Source organism: Sceloporus undulatus, chromosome 2 (genome assembly GCF_019175285.1).
Source record: "Sceloporus undulatus isolate JIND9_A2432 ecotype Alabama chromosome 2, SceUnd_v1.1, whole genome shotgun sequence".
Taxonomy (NCBI): Eukaryota; Metazoa; Chordata; class Lepidosauria; order Squamata; family Phrynosomatidae; genus Sceloporus; species Sceloporus undulatus.
The window spans coordinates 90,839,213-90,862,579 of record NC_056523.1 but is presented as its reverse complement, the minus strand read 5'-3'; the positions used below and the strand labels follow the sequence as shown (position 1 = coordinate 90,862,579).

Here is a 23,367-nt window from a genome sequence, read left to right as displayed (position 1 = left end):
ACTTGTCCCTAGAGAAGAATCAGACCATGCTTGCCCATAGGGAATCACTGGGCGGGAAATGCTTGCCGACCAGGAGTAGAGAGGCTGCCTTGCTCCAACCTTCCGCCCCCCAAACCCTTCTCTAGGGGCAAGGACTCCCCTTTGTTTTAGGAAGTCCCCAAAGAAGGAAAGAAGTTCCTTAGGCAGCTGGAGGGGATAGCCGTCTGGAAGGAGGCCAGCAGCGAGCCCTCTCCTCCGGAACCGAAGCCCATCAGCCCCAGAGCCCTGAGCGCCAGGGAGGCCGGGGCGAGGGAACAGTCTCCTTTGGTGGCGGGGAGCCCCGGAGGAGGCGGAGGCTGGCGCTGGAGTTGGCTTGGCTGCTCTTGACAGACTTGGGCAGTTGCTGCGCCAGGAGGAGAGCGGTCCCTCCCTGGGCGCCTAACAGCTCCCCCCCCCAAGGCTTCCGGGCCACCGAGGGGAGGGACGGGGGAAGGACCAAAGGAAGGCGCCCGGGAGAGCCAGCCTCCAAGGGGCAGAGGGCCGGGAAGCCAGCAGGAGGAAGGAGGAGGACAGGTAAGAGAGGGGGACTGAAGGGGGGGGGCAACAGATGGACTGCCTGCTGCGCCCCCAAGAAAGAGGGAGCCCCGAACTCCCCCCCCCGCCCCTCTTTCCTTCTCCGGGGGGGGGGGCAAGTCTTCTCCTGTGATTCCCTATCTCTGGGCAAGTCTTCCCTTCTTATGCCCTCTGCTCCAGTGGCCCCCAGGGGCAAGGCTTCTCTCTGCTTCCCTCGGTCGGGGCCAGTCTCTCCCGGGGGGCGAGGGGAGGGAGGGAGGGGCGCAGGGCCTGGGGGGCTCTCCCTCCCCCTCTGCCCCCCCCGCCCCCCCCGGGACCGCCCCCCCCCCCCCCGCGGAAAGAGCGGGCCAGAGGCGCCGGTGGCATGGCTTGGCCCAGGGCCCCTGTGCTTCTTCCTGCTCTGGAGGGGGCTGCGAGGCCTGTCTCTTCTGCCGGGGGAGACGAGGGGGGTCCAAGCGGAGCCCTCTCCTTCCCAGCCCCTGCCTCCACGCTGAAGAAATCCTCCGCTTTAAGCCGGCTCCGGGCTCACTGCCCGGGGCTCCTGGGGCCTGTCCCCGGCCCCCTCCCTCCCTCCCTCCCTCGCGGGGCCAAAGGGGTTCCGGCAGGGAGGGGAGGGCAGCCCCTCCGCCTTGCTCCCCTCCCTTCTGCCCCTCATCCCTGACTCAGGGCGACCCAAAGGCAAAGTCCATGAAGGGGTTTTCTTGGCAGGATTGACTCAGAGGCTGAGAGCGTGTGACTGGCCCCGGGGCTCCATCGCCCGGGAGGGATTCGAACCCTGCTCCCAGAGCCAGCCCTCGTCTCTAGGGCTGCGGGGCTACAGGCTCTTCTTTCCCCGCTCCCCTGGCCCCCCTCCTGGATGCCCTCCGGAGAGAGGGCCAGGCGCAGCAGCACAGGAGGCCAGGTTTCCCTTTGCAGCAGGGCCAGCGGTGGATGAAGGCTCCCCAGAGAGGACTCCCTCTTCCCACTCTTGGGAAGCTTCACCAGTACAGCCCCGACCACGGCCGCCTCGGGGCCTCTCTCTCCGTCGTCCTAAACACTGTCTCTTGAACATCTGATCACTTGCCACAGCAGAGGCTTGGAAAAGTAACTTTGGGGGCCTATGGCTTCCAGGACTCCCCCCCCCCCCAATCTCCAGGCTGAAGGGAAGATTAGGAACTGAGGTCCGAGCACAGTATCCCCATGACAAGGCAGAGAGGGGTCATTCAGATATCCCACGATGCGAATCATGTCACTCGCACATTCTGGGTTTGCTATTCGTCAATGTGCATCTCGGCAAGTTCAGTAGCTAGCTCCCATGTGCAAGCATTCAAATAAAGAGGGAGTCGATGATGCAAATGCATTCAGAACATGTTGAAGGCACTCAAGAGTTTTATCCTGGGTTTGTTCGGGTCAATTCACATCGGTTATTCACACTAACAACAATGCAGATCTTTTTTAAAAACCCCAATATCAATTATCTTGGATTAAGTGGGTATTTTGGCAGCCCCCCCCCCAACTTAATCAACTGCTTTCAGAATGCATGTGAACAACAGAGGTTCAACCTAGTTTCATCCTGGATTATTTTCACCGTCTGAAGAATCCCAGAGACCAGATGTGGAAGGAGGGCTTGGCACTGCTGTCCTCTCAGCCATTCCTCCTGAGGAGAGGGCTGTGTAGGTGCTCCATCACTAAACAACCCTCCTGCCCTCAGCTGCAGTAGAGGAGGAGGAAGGGGTCCCACTCATCACCAGTGAGGAGGAAGATTCAACCGACAGTCCTCTCTCAGTGTCTGAACATGGGATTCCCATGGGGTGGGGTAGGGTGCCATTTTGTCCTTCCTTTGAAGTAGAGGAATGCCTTGCCCTGCACAAAGTGCTCCAGCATGAGGGGATGGAGTGAAATGTCAGATGGTTACTTATGGTACCTGGAAGAAGAAGAAGAGCATAAGAATCTGGTGAATTTAGCGGAATGGAATCTCTTCAGCCCTCGGGAATCTGCTTTTTGTGTCGTTCATGCCTCCGCTCTTTTCAGGCTGTCATTCCGAGTTATTTTTTACTCTTCCATTTCTGTTCACCTTGAAATCTGACAGGCAGAAAAACAAGGTATAAATAGGAATTATAAGTCCATAAAAATAATCTTCCAACCCTTGGATGAGCTGTAGCCCTCTTTGCTTAGAATCTGTAGCAGTGTGGCAAAACCCAGGTTTTCTGTGTATCGATTATCCAAATTCTTTATAAATGTTTCACATTTTCCTTTAGGTTTTAACCACTTAGCTGGAAAAAGAACATAAGATGAACAAGGCTTTCTGCCCCATCTTCCCCCTGCATTCAGCCACACATTCTTCCCCCACCAGAGGAAGAAGCATAGGAATCTCTGCCCGAGGTGTAACTGGAGAGTAGATGGGCAAAATTAGGGCATTGCCCCCCAAACAAGAATTCTGCTACCCCAAATGAAATTTCCCTCAAATTTCTAGCATTGCAGAGAATGAGATACTCCTCTCTTTCCTGGGTTCACATTCCCTTGGTCACCTTGCCTTTTCTTTGAGTGCCTAAACTTTATTTTAAATGCTCAGCTGCAATGTTAGAAATTTAGGGACTAAAGGAAAATTTCTTTGGGGAAACTTCATTTTGCCCCCTTTGAGAGAAATGCAGGAATAAACCTGTCCAGGGAGTTGGCCCTTGGCCAAGGCCCTGGGAAATGTAACTTGCTACACCTGTTCCTGCCACTAGGTTGCCACACAACACTGGATAAGTCAGCTTGCTTCTGGTTTTCAGATTTCACACATTTGGGAAACCTTCTTCTGGTTGACTTGCCTGAGGAGGAAACCCTGTTTCTCTTTGCCAAGGAACCTCAATCCCCCTCCAACAAAGGAGTTATCTGCATCCTTTGGACCACAGTTCCCATCAGCCCCACCAGGCATGGCTAATGGTAATTGTGAGAGTTATAGTCCATGCTTCTGGCACATGCTCTGTGCGCACAGTTGGTTCCGGTGACAGCTGGTGGCTGTGATGACTGTGGACAAGTGAATTTGCTGTGGGTTTTAATCCAGCATTCGAAGAGTTTATCCATAGTAGGCATATCTCACTACATAAAGCCTCTGACAAAAAGCTCCTTTTTTGCAAGGTCTTTTCAAATCTACCCAGCCCTTTCTTTTGATGCCTTACTCTTTGTTTAGCTGGACATGTTTTTTTGTTTGTTTTTTTAAAAGCAATATCAGCACTGGGAGGGTGGCAGCAGTGTGTTTACAGTAAACTATACGTACCAGAAAGTTTGAGTTGAGAAAGAATGAGATTCTGCTTTAGCTGATCCTCCTGTAGCTGTATGTGCTGGCCTAAAAGAGGCAAGGTAAACAGCAGCTGCCTCCAGAATTCCTTACTGAGCATGTGCAAACAACAAAACGGAGATAAGAGGAAGGGAGATAAGCCTACCTCCCCATTCTGCATGTTAAAAAAGCACAGATCTATAAGTATGGCCACCAAAATGGAAACCATAAGAAAAATAGAGACTGATAAAAGAAGAAAAAAATCATCCTTGGATACATTTTGATTTTGATTTTTTTTTTAGTTGGTCCCTCCCTGTAATGTTTAATATGGTTTTTTTTATCCTTAGGCAAGGCTAGTCTGATCTCCTTATTTCATTTCATATATGCATATTGTGAGTTCTGAATAAAAACTTTGCTGGAACATGTTGAACTGCTCTTCTTTTTTTGTGGTAGAAGATGTATCCCCATTCTTTCCAATGTTCAGCACCTTGGAGAGATCATGAAGGCTTAAAACTGGTGTGGACTCAATGCACCTTGGACATGTGAGCCACCCACTACCACTGGGTGACCTTGGACAAGTCACATGCTCTCAGGCTCAGGGGAAGGCAATAGCAAACCTCCTGTGAACAAACCTTCTCAAGAAAACCCCATGATAGGTTTGCCTTAGGGTCGCCATAAGTCAGAAGAGACTTGAAGGCACATAGCACGCATACACCCTTATACACAGAGGGTTTCTTAAATGTTGCATGATGATAAATCCTAACTGCTTGTCTGTTTTTTTTTAAAGTTCCAAATCTTTCCAATTTGTAAATGGTTCATTATTGGAACCTTCAAATATTGATGTACTGTAATAGACAAAATGTGTCTTTTGTCTGCTGGATTGTATGCAAAAACATTCTTCCACTATGCTCAATCTATCTGTATACTGGAGAACCAAAAGACCCCAAAGAACTACTGTTAGTCTTTTAAACTTGTCCCGTGTTTTCAGAGATATAGTTGTTCCCATAACCCAACTGATGTGAGATGCTGCCAGCACTGCCAGATGAGGCCCTGGCAGTATAATTAAATGCATGTTTATCAGAGGTCCCACTGTGTTCAATGGGAGTTGAAGTGCATCTGCATTATCTAATTATGTCAGTTTCATGCCACATTAATTGCCATGGTCCATCCTAGGGAATCGTAGGATTTCTAGTTCAGGGAAGTAGACAGAGAATTCTACATACCTCACCAAATTACAAGTTCCAGATTCCATAGAATGCAGCTATTGACGGTTAAAGTGTTATTAAAGTACAATAACAATGTAGTGCAGATGTGCAGTAAATGTATAGAGGATCTCAGCTAGAGTGAAATTAACTATACAACACAGTCTTCTACATGTACACTCAGAAGTAAACCTCATTGGTTTCATTGGGGCTTGCTGTGAGGTACGTATGTATAGAATTGCAGTCTTAGAAGGTGTTATTCTGGAGAGTGTATTGTATTTGCACACTGGCAGGATGTTTGTATGTGTCATTGTGACATTGATGAGGTCAATGCAGAGTCTCATCTGTGAGCAATGAATAAATCTAATGTGTTACAATAGGAGCACAAAGGCTGTATCCCATGAAAGTGTATGTCATAATAAATGTGTTAGTCTTTAGGTGCCACAAGAATCTTTGTTGTTCTTAACCACAAGAGACTGACATGACCACCCCTCTGGAAATCGCCAATGAAAGCTTATGGCACAATAAATGTGTTAACCTTTAAGGAGCCCGAGGATTTTATGGGCTTTGGGGAGGTGCTTTGCTACAGTGGATTAATTGGACTGTTCTTTTGGAGTGAGGACACATCTGCTAAGAGTCAATTGAATGTATTAATCCATGTGAAGTCAGATATGCCACAAGTCTGAGCTTCTGGCTCAGAGAGCAGCTTATTTAAATGACTCCATAGATTAATAGAACGGTCCCTGGCAGCATAAAGAAATAGAAGGTGAAAGACATGAGTTATAAAGGCAGCAGTAGTGAGTACTAGATAGAACATGATGGGGAGGATTTTCACAACTGTGAAGATTCCCGGTGGATACATATTTCAGCTTTTTGAGCAGCCTCTACTTTTCATGATTTAGTTTTTCTAAAATTCTGCAATAGCTAGGTATTTCCGACATTTCTTAACATCCAATTTCTGGCATGATAAAATTAGCCCAAGGCTAACCTCTCAGTAAATACAGATTTCCTCTGGCACTAGGAAATGTATAGTTACTGCTTTGTGTAAATGTGGTTGCAAAGAAGCAGATGCTTTTTGTCATCATTAAGCTATCTTCAGTGCCTGCATGTTAGGCTCCTGAGAGCTTTCTTAGGGTACTTTTGCAGTACTACCATGTGTGCAGTAAGAGCCTATGAAGAGGCTGGATTGAATCTTCCTTGGAAAATTCTGGTCTTCCATATACTGACTTGAGCATAAATTATGACACTTTGTAGCATTTTGGCTTTTTAAAGCTGACTCTCTGTAGCTGTTCAGGTTCTTTGTCAATTATCTGTTATAAGATTTAATTCATGCCCATGCTAAATGAACTCTCTTCATCGTTTTTTCAAATGAGCAGTTTGGGAGGGGGGGGGAATTTTGTTTTAATTTAAATTACCATCATTGCTTCACTTAACCATATGTTTTTATGGGGAGGCTTTTAAGAATTACAGACAGGATTTGGGGAGGCGGTAGGTTGAGGATATGCAGATGACACCATACTACTGCCAGAAAATTGCAAAGACTTGGAACAAATACCAAAAAAAAAATCAAGTAGAAACTGTAAAGGCAGCTTTAAAGTTGAACATTAAGAAAACAAAAATAATGATGACAGGTTATTTACATAACGTTAAAACAGATGAGGAGGACACTGAAATAGTGAAAGATTTTTCATATCTTGACTCAATCATTAATCAGAATGGAGACTGCAGTCAAGAAATCAGAAGACTAGGATTTGGAATGGCAGCTATGAAGGAATTGGATAGGATCCTGAAATGTAAAGATATATAATTGAATACTAAAGTTGTCCATACTACCATATTTCCAATTTCTAGTTTTTGTTGTGAAAGCTGGACAGTGAAGAAAGCTAATAGGAAGAAAATTAACTCATCTGAAATGTGATGTTGGAGGACAATTCTGTGTCTACTCTGGACTGGCAAAAAAGACAAATCAATGGGTCCCAGAGCAAATCAAGCCTGAAGTCTTCCCAGAAGCTAAGATGACTAAACTGAGACTGTTGTAATTTGGATACATAATGAGAAAACATGATTTCCTAGGGAAAAAAACAATAATGCTTGGCAAGGTAGAAGGCAGTAGGAAAAGGGGAAAACCACATTCCACATGGATAGACTCAGTCAAGGAAACCATGGCCCTGAGTCTGCAAGACTTGAGCAAGGAAGCTGAGGATAGGGTGACTTGGAGATCTCTCATAAGATCAACATAAGTCAAAGTCATGTTGACGGCATTTAACAACAAAGTTCTGCTGACTTACATGAGCAGAGGTAGCAGTAGAACCTGGTGGATACATGAAAAGCATGGGGTTCCTGTACTGTCAACAGTTGTGTAGAAGAGGGATTTTCAGTGGATGTAATGTTTTATTCTCACCTACTGAAATTTCCTCTTTCCGCATCTATTAAAGGTAAAGGAGCCACATCCTCCTCATGCAGCCACCCCAAGACTCTGTGAATCGTTCCACACATCATACCTTGGAATGTGTTGTAGATAATGAGCTCCCATAGCTTCTTGGATATTCCCAAAAGGCAACAGTACTTTAAAGAATTTTCAGGCAGAGCAGCATTAAATGCTAAACAGGTACATGTGTTCATATCGTCATGATGAGAGAGGCTGCATCTATGTAAGTTAATGACTTTTTAGAAGCTGTTATCAGGAACGGGGTGATAGTGGGAGATGGTCTGGTGATTTTGAACAACTTGGAAAGACAAGTTTTTCTGATTCTTGGGAACTGGCGCACCAGGTGTGTGTCCACTGACAGGTCTCTGGATCATCAGGGTGTTACCAGCACCAACTGATGATAGCATCTTTAGTCCCTTAGGGGACTGGAAACTTCCTTTATCCTCCTTTAAGAACAAATTGTGTCATGTGGTTCATAATTCTTTCAAGGAAACTTAATTTCCTTTTGTGAGTTGCAGTTGCCAGATGACAGTAAATTATGCTTCTTCTGCTGGAAAGGAATTTAAATTAAGCCTATGACTGCTTTTTTTTATATGATGGTGTGGGGGAGTTGGAATCTCATCCTCTCAGCTTCCCTTTTTGTCTAAGAGGTACTAACACTTAGGAATTAACAAGATGGTGATAGATGTCTCAACCAATGAAATCTCATCTCAAAGCCAATTCTGTTTTCTCTCTGTGTCACTTCACCACAGGTCATGAGGGAATTCACTAGTTCTGGACTCAACTTATGATATAACTTAGAGGTGCTTTATTAAGAAAAGAAAATAATAATAATAAATCATGTCTTTGTGATATCAAGGATTTGCATTTGAAAACGTTTGGCTTATTTATTGGTAAGGAACTGCTGCAATAGGGAGAAGAATGTTGGAGGAAATGCTGATTGGTAGAATGTTTGTGTAGATTTACATAAGGCTGGTGAATGACAGTTGGAAGTTGAGTTTGAGTGTGGAAGTGAGTTAGCCTAGGGTTTGAGTAAAGAGCAATTAGAAAAGGGTTTGACTTAGATTAGGGTTGGAGTCAGAGAAGGGAGTTTTAGTTGTGTGATTGATAAGGGACTGTGCACACCAGTCATAAAGGCCAGTCTGTGGGCGGAGTTGGGGCATGGCGTCCACATGCCGCATGCCCCAACTTTGCCCCCAGGGTGGTGTTATGCTGCGTACCACTCCACACAGCGTACAGCATCATGGTGCTCCTCTGGCGCTGCGTCTGCACAATGCAGCACTAAAGGAACACCTTAAGATGCCATGGCTATCACACCCTTTCTAGGGCATGGCATGTGGTGGCCACAACCCTGATACGGGGGGAAAAGAGGTGACTGCAGGCTGCCCCTTCACCACTACCACCACCACTACATTTGGTGACCACAGCAGTGGAATAAAGGGTGGAACCCCATATCTGATGATCACAGCAGTGAAATATAAACTGAAATCCCCACAAGAGATGGCAGCTGCAGGATTGCCCAAGGGGAAATCCCCATAGTCTTCAGATTGTAAATTTAAGCACATAACTGAACTATTGAATGTTAAATACATTGTGAGTGGGTTGCTTGTATTGAATATACGACAGCAATATTGATGGTTATGAGAGTAGCTGCTCTGAATTATACTTTTATACTACTTTTCTTTTACTGCTTGAAATGGCTTCTCATGCCTCTATCTCTCTCACTGTGCCTCACTCACTTCATATTTTCCAGTACATAATTCCTCTTTTTGCCATGCTTTTCTGCATCCTCCTGTATTCCTTGGTTATCTTCAAATCAGCCTGAGGAAAGTGCTGCCTCCAAACTACAACTCCAAGACCTACTTTTGCAGTATCTCAAGCTCTCTGACACTTCCCCAAAGTCCCCAACTCCCAAGACTTTTTTTTAAAGTTAAGTTTTAAAAATGGGTCCTAAATATGCAGAATGTGATACTATGACTGAATTATGCATCTAACGCAAAAGGACTTAAAAAATAAATGGTCTAAGACACTGCTGAAAACACATTCAAATGTCTTGTGAAGGCAACAGCTTGCCTTCTGCCTCCTCCAACTCCTAATTGTCTTGAAAAACCTTGATATGTGGTCAGACCCAGAACCCAAAGTGACATGGCATCACTTCTGATGACATCAGTTCTGGTGCACCACCTGTGTGCTGATACAGTTCAAGAGAGTGTGGGAGGTGAAGATTGTAACAATGGCCTAGGGTAAGTTTCCTAGGTAATGTGGGGTATTTCAATTGTTATGCTACTTGCTTGGGAGGAGGAGAATTAAATACTGCTATTTCAACAGGTGGAATAGCATGGAACAAATGTAAGAGTATGGTAAGCAAAGCCACCAGGAAGTAACAAGGTAGAAAGGCAGTGGGAACAATCACTTCTATACCATTAGCGCTGATATTAATAACAGTAAATGTAGGTTCTTCTGGTTGCCACGTAGCAACCCTTATAGATTGGCTATGTATAGGCATTGCAAAAAAAAAAAAAAAAGTATAAAAATTTAGCCTTTTCCTTAGTGAGCTGGGGTGTTCTGTTTTATTTTTACTTTGCCTCATGCATGAGCTCTTTCTTGTTCATCTGTGTAGGCTTTGTTGTTGCTGAGCTGCCTGAAGGTGTGACAGTAGCCCAAGAAGCAAAAGAGGCAGCTGCTGGGTAAAATCAGTAGATCTTAATTCATACCATTGTACCTCCTACAACTCAGAATGAAAGCGAGGCATAGCAAGAAAGCAGGGCTCTTGCAGAAGCAGCAGGAAAATGTCAGTTCTCTGTCTCCCTCACAAAAAGTTTATGTTGGGAGAAACAACATATCTTCAGCTGAATCAGGCTTCATTTTTTTTTAAACCAGGATGATCTTGCAAGCCTGTAATATGCAACACTTTGATGTGTCGGAATAAAGAGGAATTTGGAGATCAGAAATGTGCCTGGGATTTCACAGGAGAACAAGCAAATGTATATGTTGCTTTATGTGGGGAAAAATAAATCCCACACTGCTGTTGCCAGGGCACAAAGCCAGCCACTTGGGTCTTAAAAAACACAACCACAATCTGTCTTTATTTCCTTATTGTCAAAACTCTCAAAACATTTGAATGAAAATGCTGCCTTATATATTCATTCATAACTTGCTGTGTGAATTTTCTTTCATACATCTGTGGGTCTTGATTTGTTCCTGAGTTGTTTATACATATGCCAGCACCCAAGAAGCCAAACCACGTCACTTGCAAATTGTTTGCTTGGTTGATTCAATCCACCTTTGTTGCCTGGGTCATTTCTCCTCCCCTTCTAAAGTTTACAAACTCCACCATAAGCTCAATCAGTTCCCGGGATAACATTCTTAACATAATAGACCCAGCCTGAACAAAGCTGTAACTCACACCAGATTCTACAGTCATGTTGTTACCAGAATGGAATCCAGACAATAATCTTGCTTGGCATTGTCTGGTAAATACCTCAGTTTACCAAACCCTTGATATAAACCTTTTGAGATATACTAACTCTGTCAGTTCTCCCTCTTTTCCTTCTGCTTCACAGTATCCTGGAACGAAAAGAAGTAGAACAGAATCTAGCACCATTTGTAGCACCTAAGCCTGTGGATTTCAACTTTTTGTTTGATTATGGGTTTATGAATTATGAATGTGCTTCTTGCATGTAGATACATCTGGACGATCCCAAAATCCCTTGTGAACATTGAAATGGCACCTACATATCCTTTCACCTCTAGCTTCTGGAATATTGCTGAGAAGCTTTAAAAAGGGATTTTGGCAAGTCCTTTTTAAAAAATGGTAAGCACAAGGTCATTTGAGTTTGATTCCATGTGATAAAGAGGACCATATAGGTCCCTTGAAACTCCTCAGAGGATAAAAATCTAATAATGAAACATTGCAAACTGTTTTTGAAGATCTCAGTAGTGGTGAGGGAACTGCTTTTCAAGACACATGAGTCCAATGCGCTCTTGTGTCTGTAGAACTTGATCTGTGGTTCTTTGGATCTTTAGATCTTGGTCATTGGCTCTTGGGTTCTGGACAGAATCTCCAAATCCCACTTACTGATAAGCCGTTGCTGGGATTGACAAGGATCCATTTACCTATTGATCAAGAAGTGGCTGCCTGACATTCTCCCCCTTCCTGTGAGTGATGGCAAGTGCAACAGGCAGAAAAAAGACCCCTGCTACAAATCTCCCTCACGCTAGAGACCATGAATGCAAGGGATGAGCTTGGGTGGGACATCAGACAACCACTTATCGATTGACAGGGTACAGACCCCCCCCCCCCATTGAACCCAGCAGCTGCTAAGTGGGATTTAGGGGATTTTCACAGTACCTACATAGCTCCTAAACTAGGAGCTATGCACGGATCCTGAATACATTGCAGTTATGTATGCATAAATGAGTTATGTATTTGTAACTGCTCAACAAGAGCCAGCCTTGTGCAGTGGTTCGAATGTTAAACTGTGACTCTGGAGAACAGAGTTCAAAGCACTGCTCAGAGATGGAAACCCACTGGATGGCCTTAGGCAAGTCACTCTCTCTCAGCCTCAGAGAAGGGCACTGGCAAAAACCACTTTGAACAAATCTTGCAAAGAAAACCCTGTGATAGGATCACCTTTGGTATTTATAAGTCAGAAATTACTTGAGGGCACACAACAATAATTGCTGAACAGGATTCTGACCTGTAGTTTTAATTAGAAATGCAGTACAAAACTGTTGCCCAGTGATTTATGTGACTTCCTCTCCAACATGCTATCCTGACAAAGCTCCTGAACTGGACTTGGCTTGGAAAGCCCTTCAGCAGATGTCTAAAATGTCAGTCTTGTGTTAAGCAGGAAACAAAATGACCCTGCTTTATTTTTATTGATACCTGATTATGTGGGTTCTGTTTATTTTAACTGAACTTTTTGGCAGTTTATGTACAAGTGATTCATATTTGACTTTGCCTGAAAGGTGACATGCAGTGTTGTTAAGGGTTTTCACAACCAACATCCAGTTGTTATTGGAAATCTGATAGTATTTGATAATAGAAGAATTGTGGTATTTGATTCATGATATAAGGTAGCAGAAATCCTGAATAGACAGTGTGCTTCGGGTGTGGTATGGTATTCCCTAGGTGAACTGGGGAGGAACCTGCTCTCTGGCACCTGCCTTTGGAAACCATGTCATTTCTGACTTTTGGTGGCCCTAAAGCGAACTTATCATAGAGTTTTCTTGGCAAGATTTGTACAGAAGAGATTTGCCATTGCCTATCCCTGAGGCTGAGAGTGTGTGACTTGCCCAAGGTCAGCCAGTGGGTTTCATGGCTGAGGTAGAAGTCGAACCCTCATCTCCAGAGTTGTTATCTAATACTCAAACCACTATGCCCAGTATGTTGATTCCCATACCAGGGCTTTGGCCCATGTGAAACAGTCTAAAGGCCTTTAGAGAAATGGGTGTGTCTAGCCTGATTGCAGTTTTCTCTTTGATGGTTATAGAAGTCTTCCACCTAGTGATTCAAAATAATATTACAGTTTACAAACATATTTAAATTAAACAGAGGCTGGATGGCCATCTGTCAGGGATGCTTTGATTTGGATTTCCTGCATGGCAGAGGGTAGTACTGGATGGCCCTTGTGGTCTCTTCCAACTCTGTGATTCTATGATTCTTGGTTTCTGATGACACAACAAGCTATGGTTCTTTTTTTTTTTTAAAGGAAATAAATGTGCAGCCATGCCAGGGGAGCATCCAGAATGGGAAGTATGCTAGGTTTGTTCTTGTCTTCAATAAAATGCAGTTCATCACAGTACAGGTATACTGATGTGTTCCTGCACATTACCTCTTTAACAGAAAATTTGGTAAGAACTAACATGGAAATAATAGAGATGGGTTCCTATACCACAAAAAAGAAGGAATTGTTCAGTAAGTTTCACTGAAGTTTTTATTGAAATCTAACAGTATGCACATGTGAAATGAAGTAACCAGATTAGTTAAGCCTTGACTAAGTAAACACAAACACTTTGAACCTTCTTCAGACCACTTGAAAGCTTATTCCAAAATGTCTCCAGGGATGAGACTTCCTGACAGTAAGGGCTGTTCGACAGTGGAATGCACTCCCTCGGAGGGTGATAGAGTCTCCTTCCTTGGAGGTCTTTAAACAGAGGCTGGATGGCCATCTGTCAGGGATGCTTTGATTTGGATTTCCTGCATGGCAGGGGGTTGGACTGGATGGCCCTTGCGGTCTCTTCCAACTCTATGATTCTATGATTCTATAAGTAAAATCTATCCATTTTAGAACCAAACAACTCTGACCTTATGATTCCCCTTGCTATGCACATTTGGTCATATTTCTGTTATCCAAGTTTTATGGTCTTAGGGCTATGGTGGAGGTACATACAAATATATTCTTCTTTATTATTATAGATTTGGGAAGGACCTGTCAAGATGTGATAAAATCAACGCATTTTCAATTCTGATGTAAGATCTGAAAAACTTGTTTCAAAGATCCATGATGTCAAACATTCCACAGTGTATCACCATTTTCCATGATGTACATGGAAAGTTTGTATACCAGAAAGAAGGGCTTATCTAACATTTTTCTTGGTGTCCTAACTTCCTATGTGGAGTTCCCCCTGGCCAAATTGCAGATGCCAGAACCTGCACTCTGAAATCAAACAATCTGGGGAGGACAACTTGCCCATCAGATCTTTCTGAAAAGATAGTTTGACTTAAGGATAAGAATGGAAAAGCTGATGTCACTTCTTGGAAATAACCTGTCAGTTGGATTTTAGCGTCTTCATTTCCTGGTCTAGTTCATTGTCATACTCTTTTAAACTTAAGGCACTGATATTATTCATTTCCTATTGTTTTCTGGAGTTTAGGAGAAGTAACTCTACATGATGATGACAACATTTATCTGACAACAAATAATTGAAACAGCTCTGCCTGTCTGGCTACTTTCGTCTCCACCTCATGGCCCATCTCCTAACCATGTTTATTCAGAATTTTTCCACCAGTTACAGTAGGATTTACTTTCAAGAATAGCAATTAAAAGTGTACTGTGCTGTGGCATACAAAATTTGGGCTTTTCTGCATTGATGAAAACAAACCAAGTAACTGGCCCATTTGACTACAAATACTAAGTATGTATTCATTCATTTATTTATTTATATACACACACAAATACTCCACCTTCCCTCAGTCTTGGATTCAAGGCAGCTTACAAAAGTTAAAACAGTTACAGCTAAAAAAAAATTACATCATACAAAAGTTGAAAATATAATTACACTGTCAGTAAAATGAACATAAAAGCATAGCCATTAAAAGGAAGATCATCAAATATACTTCACATGAAAGGCTCTTTCTCCCTGAACCATGTAAGGCCATATAGGGCTTTGCAGAGCAGTTGCAACAAGGGAGTTTTATCCATTTTCTAGCCAGCTCCAGTTAACAGTGTGGCTGCAGCTTTTCAGACCAGCTGAAGTTTCCAAGCACTCTTCAAAGGCAGCTCACATAGAATGTGTTACAGTAATCCAAACAGAATATAACTAAGGCGCTTTACAGACCGCCCAAAAAGGGTGGTCTGCCGGCCCCTCCGTTTCCGCCGCTCGGAAGCCTCAGCCTCCAAATGGCGAGGGTACCTGGTGGCAGAAAAAGAAGCCACAAAAAGCGGCTTCTTTTTCTGTCGCTCTTATGACGCTGCAAGGCGCCAATGGCGCACTTGTGGCGTCATAAGTGAGCCGCAGCGTGCGAACGCTAAGCGTCCAGCACATTGAGATGGCGGCGCCCATGTAGAATTTTGTACATGCTCGGCGCGTACTAGGGTTAGGGGTGTCAGGAAAGGACACCTCTTTCTAACCCTAGTATGTGCCAAGCACGTACTTTTTGCCTGTGCAGAACGGGCCCACGACTTGTTTTACCATGGCCAAATCCTATATTTCTAGGAATGGGCATAGCTGGCACATAAACCTTAACTGTTCAGATGTACTCCTGAACAGTTTTTGAAACTAGAGCTTACAGGCGCAGAGTTGAATCCAGGAGTACACTCAAGCTGTGAACCAGTCTCTTCGGGGAAAATGTAGCCACAATCAACACAAGACGAATCCCTGTGTTCCAGATCTGCCACATTTCAGCTGAGCAAAAGTACCTCTGTCCTGTCTGAATTAAGTTCTAATTTGTTCACTCTCATTAATAGTGACAGACATTGTTTCAGAAACCAAAACAGCAACCTTAGATTGAGATGGAAAGGACTAATAGAATTGAGTATCCTCAGTCCAGGTACTCCAAACAGTTTCTCCAAGTGGTTTCATGCATACATTGAATAGCATGGTCATCAGTGCCTCCAAGTCCATTCCAACAAATGGGCCTAGAAAGATACCATGGTCAATAATACTGACAGCTGTGAGAATTAAGAGACACTCACTCCCCCTAACCAGTTCCCTGGGAAGATCATCCACCAAAGTGTCTGTTCCATAATCAGGCCTGAAAACAGATAATCCTTCTCATCCAGAAAGCCCTGCAGGAAGTACTTTGCCCAAAAATGAAGTGTTGAAAACTCACCAGTAGGAGTTGAATACTATGGGAAACAGAGAGGGCTTTTACAGCAGTGATCCTATAACTGCTTCCTTTAGGTATGATGGAACTGCCTTGGCAAAGCATTGACCACCCAGATGTCCCTAAACTGCTCTTTTAGGGATTTTGGACTTCAGCTCCAAGAATCTCAGACTATTGGCCAACATAGCTGAGGCTTCTGGGAGCTGAAGTCCAAAATCTCTTAAAGGGCACAGTTTAGGGACTACTGCCTAGTCAATCTGCCAGTTTCCCTTGGGCTGGAGAGGTCAAGGGTTAGTGTTAGCAACATGTGGTGGCTATGACTACTCCCAAGAATCCCGTCCACATATTTGGGGCATACAAATGGAAAAATATCCATTATCCCTAGACAAACAGGGGCCAAAATTACACTGACTCTGTATAACACCTAAGTAGCTGGGCCATTGGCTACAAGCAGAGTTTTTAACTGGGAGCTGAGGTTGACTATCATATACAAAGAAGAATTTCTCCTCCAGGTATTGGACTGCTTCTGCAGTCTTCAGCATTGGCTATGTTGGTTAGGAGTAATGAGTTTCAATCCAACATCATCTGAAGGGTTACATATGCCCCCTAGCCTGTTGCCCTAGAGTTGGGTGGCCTTTGGCCAGCTGGCCCTTGAGACATCCTCATTTGATACAATCAGCATGCATCAGAATCATTTGGAATTTTGCCATTGACGTCAGGGGAGATGTAGACTGCTGCCAATATTTTGTTTCTTAATCAGCTGATAACATTAAAACTGAACTTCTAAAGATTTCCATTTACCATTTACAGTTGTCTTTTGGATATCCAGTAGCACAGTGATATATAAAATAACTGAGTGAAGTTCTACTTCTAGAGCTGGGCCAGTGTCCTTAGTGGAACTATGATTTCCCCCGCCCATGTTCCAAATGTCTGCCAATGTTATATATTTAAGAGACATAGACAGAGTTCTGTAAGAGATCTAATTCCCATCAATTGTCTAGCTCCTATTGATCACCTAAAGGTTCTGTCCTATACATGCTTGCTTGAGGATAAATCCCATTTCCAGGTTTAAATGCTTAGACTGCTCTACGGAAGGGTTAGCTCTTTATATATCATTACTTTTAAACGTAAGGCCATGTCAAATGTTCAGTTGCACAGCAGAGGCAATTTGATTTTCTATTTGGATAAGAAAAAGAAATGAGCTTCTCCCCCCCCCCCCCCCGCCAAGAAATGGAAAGTGAATATGATTTTTCTCTCCCTGTAGAATATTTGTAAGTAGAAAGCACATTTTTGTGGCTTGTGCCTTAGGAGTACTGGCAACCTGTGATCAGGGGGAGGATATACCCTTCAATGCAAAGGGCCTCCTGTACTACAAGTACTTAAGAAAGATGGCTGGAATCCTGTTGGGCAGTTATAAATGTGTAACCTACAGTTACATAGCCTCTAGTTTAGGGGCTACATAGGGACCATGAAAGTCCCCTAAATCCTACTTACCAATAAGGAGCCACTGGGATTTATGGGAATCTGTCCCTGTTTCAAATGAGAAGTGGCAGACTGATGTCCCCCCCACACACACACACACACACTGGTGTGAGTGATCTCTGGTGCAAGAGGGATTTGCCACAGAAGTCCTTTTTCTGTCACACTGAAGATTGCTCACAGTGAGAGGGAACATCAGGCAGCAGGAGCTCAGTAAACAGGGGAATGGACCCTTGCTGGTTCCAGAGGTTGCTTACCATGTTTGGCCAGGCCTGGACAGAATCTACTATGTTGCACTGTAGTTATGATGCTACATGGGACATAATGGTCATACAGGATTATACACACACACACGCACTCACGCACGTAGATATATGTATTTATAAGCACAGACAACACTCATAACATTACTGATGATGAGAAATTATTTCCTCATCAAATACTTGTTCAGTGAAGTGGGAGCAAGGCAACAGGTACCTACTTTACTGCCTTTTAAAAGAAGAGTAAGAGGAGGAAAAGGAAATAGCACCCTCCTTTCTTCAAGTAATGTTCTGTTCTTTCCAGTGTTAGAGCAACACATCTCCTAGTGGGTTTAATCAGTTTGTTTGTTTAAAGGCCACCATGCCACACCAATCCTACTACACATCTACAATGAACTCAAGGATTGGGGTTAGCACCAACATACAACACCTATTTGTTCTGCCAAGAATTTATTGGTGTACAAATCAAAGCAAAATTTAAACCATCTCTGAAGCAAGAAGAAGTAGTCTTATTCTGACAGTAGATTCCAGGAGTGCCGCTATTTTACTCTCTCAAATTTTCTCAATTTATTCTTATTCTTATTCTTATTATTATTAATCACTCTGGGTGGATATGGCAATAAAATAATAAATAATAATAATGCATTTAGGATGGGCATAATGTTGACGGCTTTGGTACTAGAACTAAAACTAGAACTATCTTAGTCTGCTTCTGATTAGCATTCTTTTGTGTGTGTGTGTTTGTGTGTGTGTGTGTGGTTGCACTGTAGTGAGTTGGTATGAGATGACTAGCAAGTGGTTGGTATTTTGCTTGGAGGAATCTGCTGTAACACAGGAGATGGAAAGTAATGATCTCTGTATCCTTTCCACTCTTAGAATTATTTGATTTAACACAAATGTTCCATCTTATCTTTGCCTCTCACCTTCAGAGGTAAGGAATGGGAGTCCTTGCCACACAAAAAACTTGACTCTGACAGCTTGGTAAAAAAAGAAGTGTTAAGCTTTGAGTTGTAGTGTTGTCACTGGCATCATGTCCATGACATTTGGAAATTCAGGGGGGTTGTCAAGTAACAAATATACATGCATAAATTCCAGTGGCTCGTAACAGATCTGCTAAATTTCTGGAACTGTCAGCATTTTTACTGAATGCTCTCTACATGAGCCGTCTGAGAGGCTGTGCATACAAGTAGTTTTGTACTTGTTTTCAACTCCCATGGATTTCTTTTTTAAAAAAAATCATAATGGTTATATTAGTGTTCATATATTTTTGACAGGGATTGTCAGGCTGGTTTAACAAACCTTTGAACCTAACCCTGGACTAAGTGGATGATTTCAGATTCCATTTAGATTGAGATTCAGGTGGCTGAATCATGCACTTTGCAACTCCACCTAAGCATATTTACTCCAAATTAAGGAATATTTAAATAGGATTGTTTCCAGTTTAGGTGTGCATAAGAGTATAACTGCAGAGAACTAGACTAGAGGAGAGAGAAAAAAACCTCAATGAGAACTGGGAAACAATAAATGCTTGTGTGGGTTGGCCGCCATTGTAAATGGCACACAGCAGTACCAGAAGCAGAAAGGCAAGTGGGAAGTATCTGCACCAGCTTGTTTTTGCTTGATTTGGCAATGAAAACAGCACTAAAACCTTGAGCATTTTGACCCCAATCTATTTCCTGTCATGATTATTGCCCCACTTCCTGGTCTTTTTGTGTGAAAGCTAGTCTCTCTGGGTGAAAGTTGGTATGGTGAAAACATACTAATCTTTTGGCAATTATTTTGACAACTACGTTGTAATGTTGCTCATCCTGGCTATTATTATTTTTCTGCACTTGCATGTGAATGGTTTCTAGAGCAATGAAAGGGCACTCCCCCCCACTCCTAATGGTGTGTGTCTTCTTCTGGGGGTGGTGGTGGAATAAAACATGTCGTGAGAAAACATGGAATGATTTTGAATGGAAGATGAAGGTATGTGTTATTGGCATTTTTCAAAGACATAGTTCTGTTGGTCTTTTTCATTACAGGGAGAGAAAAGAATCCTGTGGCATCTTTAAGATGAACCCATATCTTTCAACATAATGTGCTGTGGATTAAAGTTCACATCCTCAGATGCTTTCTTCAGATAGTCTCTGAAGAAGTGGGTTATAGCCCACAAAGGCTTGTGCTGAAATAAATAAAGGTGCCACAAGGTTTTCTTCCTCCATTATTAGCATGTACCTATACAACAGATGGGCAGTTTGTTTACCATTGTTGCTATTTATTGTCCTCTGAAGTCTTCTTTATTGTGATCATTTGAGTTACTGTTAGTAAATGTCTGTAAGTCTGTGGCAATGTCTAAATGGTGTATAACTGGTGAGTCATTCCCTCCTCCAGGCACCCTAGGAATTCTATGGGGTTGAAGGTAAGGGTTTGAAGATACTAAGGAAATTCTGTTGTATATCTTTTTTTAAAAAATGTAATCCTTTCCTTTGGAAGCTGCCTTAAGAATGTAACTGTTATTGTCAAGCAATGGTTCCTAAACTTTTTCAGTTTATTACACCCTTTCTTCTTGCACCACAACCCTAGTGCCTTCCCAGTGTCTATTTCTTGATCTTAGGTCTGTTGTTCTACTGCAAATTCAAAACAACTAATCTCAGTGCTGCTCCCTTTGCACCCAGTCACCCTGAGGGCAGCAACCTAGCAGCTGGCTCAGCAGCGACCCAGGAACTCGGTCTCTGTTCAGCCTTCTGCTTGGTTGCTGTTTCCAAGATGACAAAGTGTAAATGGAGAAGCTTGATGCCAGCAGGAAAGGACTCTCAATCCTTCATCAGGGCAGAGCAGGCTGCAGCCGGTATGTGTGTAGGGGGGTTACAGGGACTATATGCTTTGGACTGGAGATTCTCTCTCTCTTCTGTCCCCTCCCCATGATCTTGATTTTGTAGTGCACTGACATTGCACAATCCCTGCACACTTACCAACATCCTCCATGCTGAGCTTGATAAATTGGTCCTATCAGAGAATAGAGTGGACAGATGCTTAACCTTTAAGGCCATGTCACAAGCAAAAATTAAATTTCTTCTTACTCCAGTGGTGCCCTAAGATTTGTCTTCTTGCATGGAAGACCTGAAGAATTCCCTAGAAGAACTGGCAAATTCCCTGAGAGTTCAGATAGTGACCTGGGGCCTGGCAATCCCATTTCTCAGTAAAATATTTAACTAAATAATTTCTGGTGCCATTATTCACTGAGGGAAAGCACTTTCATTTTCAGTAAGTGTCATAAAATAGATGATGCAAAGATAAGCAGAATAGTTAAAAGGCTACAGTAGCTGTCAATCCATTCTGTGCTATATTTTGAATGTATGATTTAGCTTCAGTGGAATATAGATGTATCCCCCCTTTCTTTGAAATACTGAAGGAATGAAAAAAGAAAGGGGGACTATATAACCCATCTAACATCATATGGACAATCTTAGCACTTACATCTTTCCACACTTCAGTGTTCATAACAGGACCAGATTGTCATGGGTTCAATTGGTACCATTGCTCTGGAACCTTCATAAACTAGGGGCCAGTGCTGTAGGGAAAAGTGGAATGTTTTCTCCTTCCCTATGTGATCACAACAGAGAGTAGCTAGGCTTTGTTTTTACTGTACACAATGATATAATGGTAAAATTTAAGAGCAGATACACATTATAACAACTTATGTAAATATACCCTCATGCAATGGCTGATGGGTCTTAACTGACCACTGATAATCAAACCACTCCCCAAATTTGGATAATAATGGACTAGGTCACAAAAATGCATTGGCTGGAATCTTTTTAGTGTCCAACACTGTTATTAATACTGTTGTGCAAGCATTTGCACTTTTTAAGATGGTTGTGTGAGCATGGTGCATTGTGGTCATGCTATTTAGGATTTTACCCAAGGGCAGTCTTTAGTATAGATGAGCAATCTAAAACTTCACACAACCCTTTAGGTACCTGCCAAGTTTTTGCACACTAGTTCAGTATAGTGTTTGTTGTTGTTGTGTATCTTCAAGTCATTTCCAGCTTGTGGCGACCCTAAGGTGAACCTATCATGGGATTTCCTTGGCAATATTTGTTCAGAGAAGGTTTGTCTGAGGCTGAGAGCATGTGACTTGCCCAAGATCACCCAGCTGGTTTCATGGCCAAGCTGGGAATTGAGCCCTGGTCTTCAGAGTTGTAGTCCAGCATTCAAGCTATTACGCCATGCTATTTTTAACTCATGTAACTGATGAACAGGAAGTTGGGCATTGTTACTGGGGGAATCCACCCCCCAACACAGAGACACACACGCACCTATTGTGAGGATAACTAAGATCAGAGGAAACATGGGAGTCTGCAGTGGTTGGCAAGGGACACTACTGTCTCTGCTGATCAACATGTTGCTGCACTTTGACCCTGTGAAGAACAGCTGGTGTTTTGCCAGACACCTTATTTTCCGAAGTTGCACTGCTCAGTCCTGCTTGTTTGCACCTTGGCTCAGCCATGGGATTTAACTGCTTGGATATAGAAGGGGAGAATTCTGACAGGACATCTGTTCACACTGTTGAGCCCTCCATCTGTTTCTTGGAGCTGTGGAAACTTATCCTCCTCTCCTCTGCCTGTAACATTTGGAGATATTTGCCGTCATATTGTGAATTCCCTTGTTGCCCCCAGAGGCAAACTTAACCTGTATCCCACCTCTTTGAGTAAATACCTGAAGCACATAATGAGTTGAGGGCTTTGCCAAAACTACTGATACAGTTTGCATGGAAGAAGTTAAAGATTTTGCCAATGTCCTTCTCCAGAATGAAACAGACTGTGCTGAAGGCCAGATAGGAAGCTTCAAGACAGATGGAACTCCCATACTGCCAGATGGATTTGCTTAGCTTATCCAGCCTTATGATTCTGTGTCAGAATACTGAATCGGCCAAACTGGACCTAAGCTACTTTCTAGAAGCCTGTCACTAATTATATGTTCTGTTTTAGTTACAGCGTGTGTGCTACAGTGTGTGTGCATCATATTTGTTTGTGTGTATATATATCATATAACAAAGTTCTCTCTCTGTTTCTCATCAGTGAAGAGGTTCATTTCAATGTTCAAAACATGCTCACACATATATACATTCTGCCCTTGTCCATTCCATTTCTTCCCCATCTCCCTCCTTCTAAACACCTGGAGTTTGTATATTGTATTGACTTTGAGCTGAATGGAGTGGGGGAGAGGTGACAGAAGGACGTAGCCTGTAGGATGTTCTCAACCTGTCAGAGATAGCAAGTGAGGGATTAAGAGCTCAGTCACTGGGGCAATAAGTCAAGCAAATGGAGTAGGATGTGAAAAGCAGATGGAAGAATCCTGCAAGACAGGTCACTGGGGCAAAAGAAACTCTAATAAAGGCTAACACAGAATAAAATTATATCAGGGTCATTTGCAGTGCTGTTTTCACCCAGCTCCTCAGAGAGAAGTGGGTCTCTGCAGTAAAAGTCTCTCTGCTTCTTGGTCTCTGTCTTCTCTTCTTGATAAGAATGTCATGACAAGTTAAAATACCACATTCAAGTACAGGGTCAGGTATGAAAAACCAGCAGGTGAAGCTGACAGCCTTTGAGCATAGAAAGCAAGTTACTGGAAAAACGAACAAGTTGATGTTAGAGGAGAAGCATGTGAGTAAA

The 23,367-nt window shown here is 43.2% G+C and overlaps 1 protein-coding gene and 1 long non-coding RNA gene across 3 annotated transcripts in view; both read left to right on the top strand.

Moving 5' to 3' along the window:
* The window catches only part of SYNPO (synaptopodin), a 94,782-nt gene that overhangs the window by 34,957 nt on the left and 36,458 nt on the right, over window positions 1–23,367 (top strand). The window contains exon 1 of one of the 2 annotated variants that reach the window (XM_042448908.1): window positions 19,243–19,681. The exons of the other annotated variant lie outside the window; for it this stretch is intronic. Within the exon in view, the coding sequence (XP_042304842.1) occupies window positions 19,669–19,681 (13 nt within the window). The 5' untranslated portion in view covers window positions 19,243–19,668. Of the gene's footprint in view, window positions 1–19,242; window positions 19,682–23,367 lie in introns of those variants that run through there. 2 annotated transcript variants of the gene reach the window in all.
* On the top strand, window positions 440–14,568 carry LOC121921193. The gene is made up of 3 exons (XR_006101875.1): window positions 440–552; window positions 11,108–11,237; window positions 13,845–14,568. It is a non-coding gene; the product is annotated as an uncharacterized LOC121921193 (long non-coding RNA).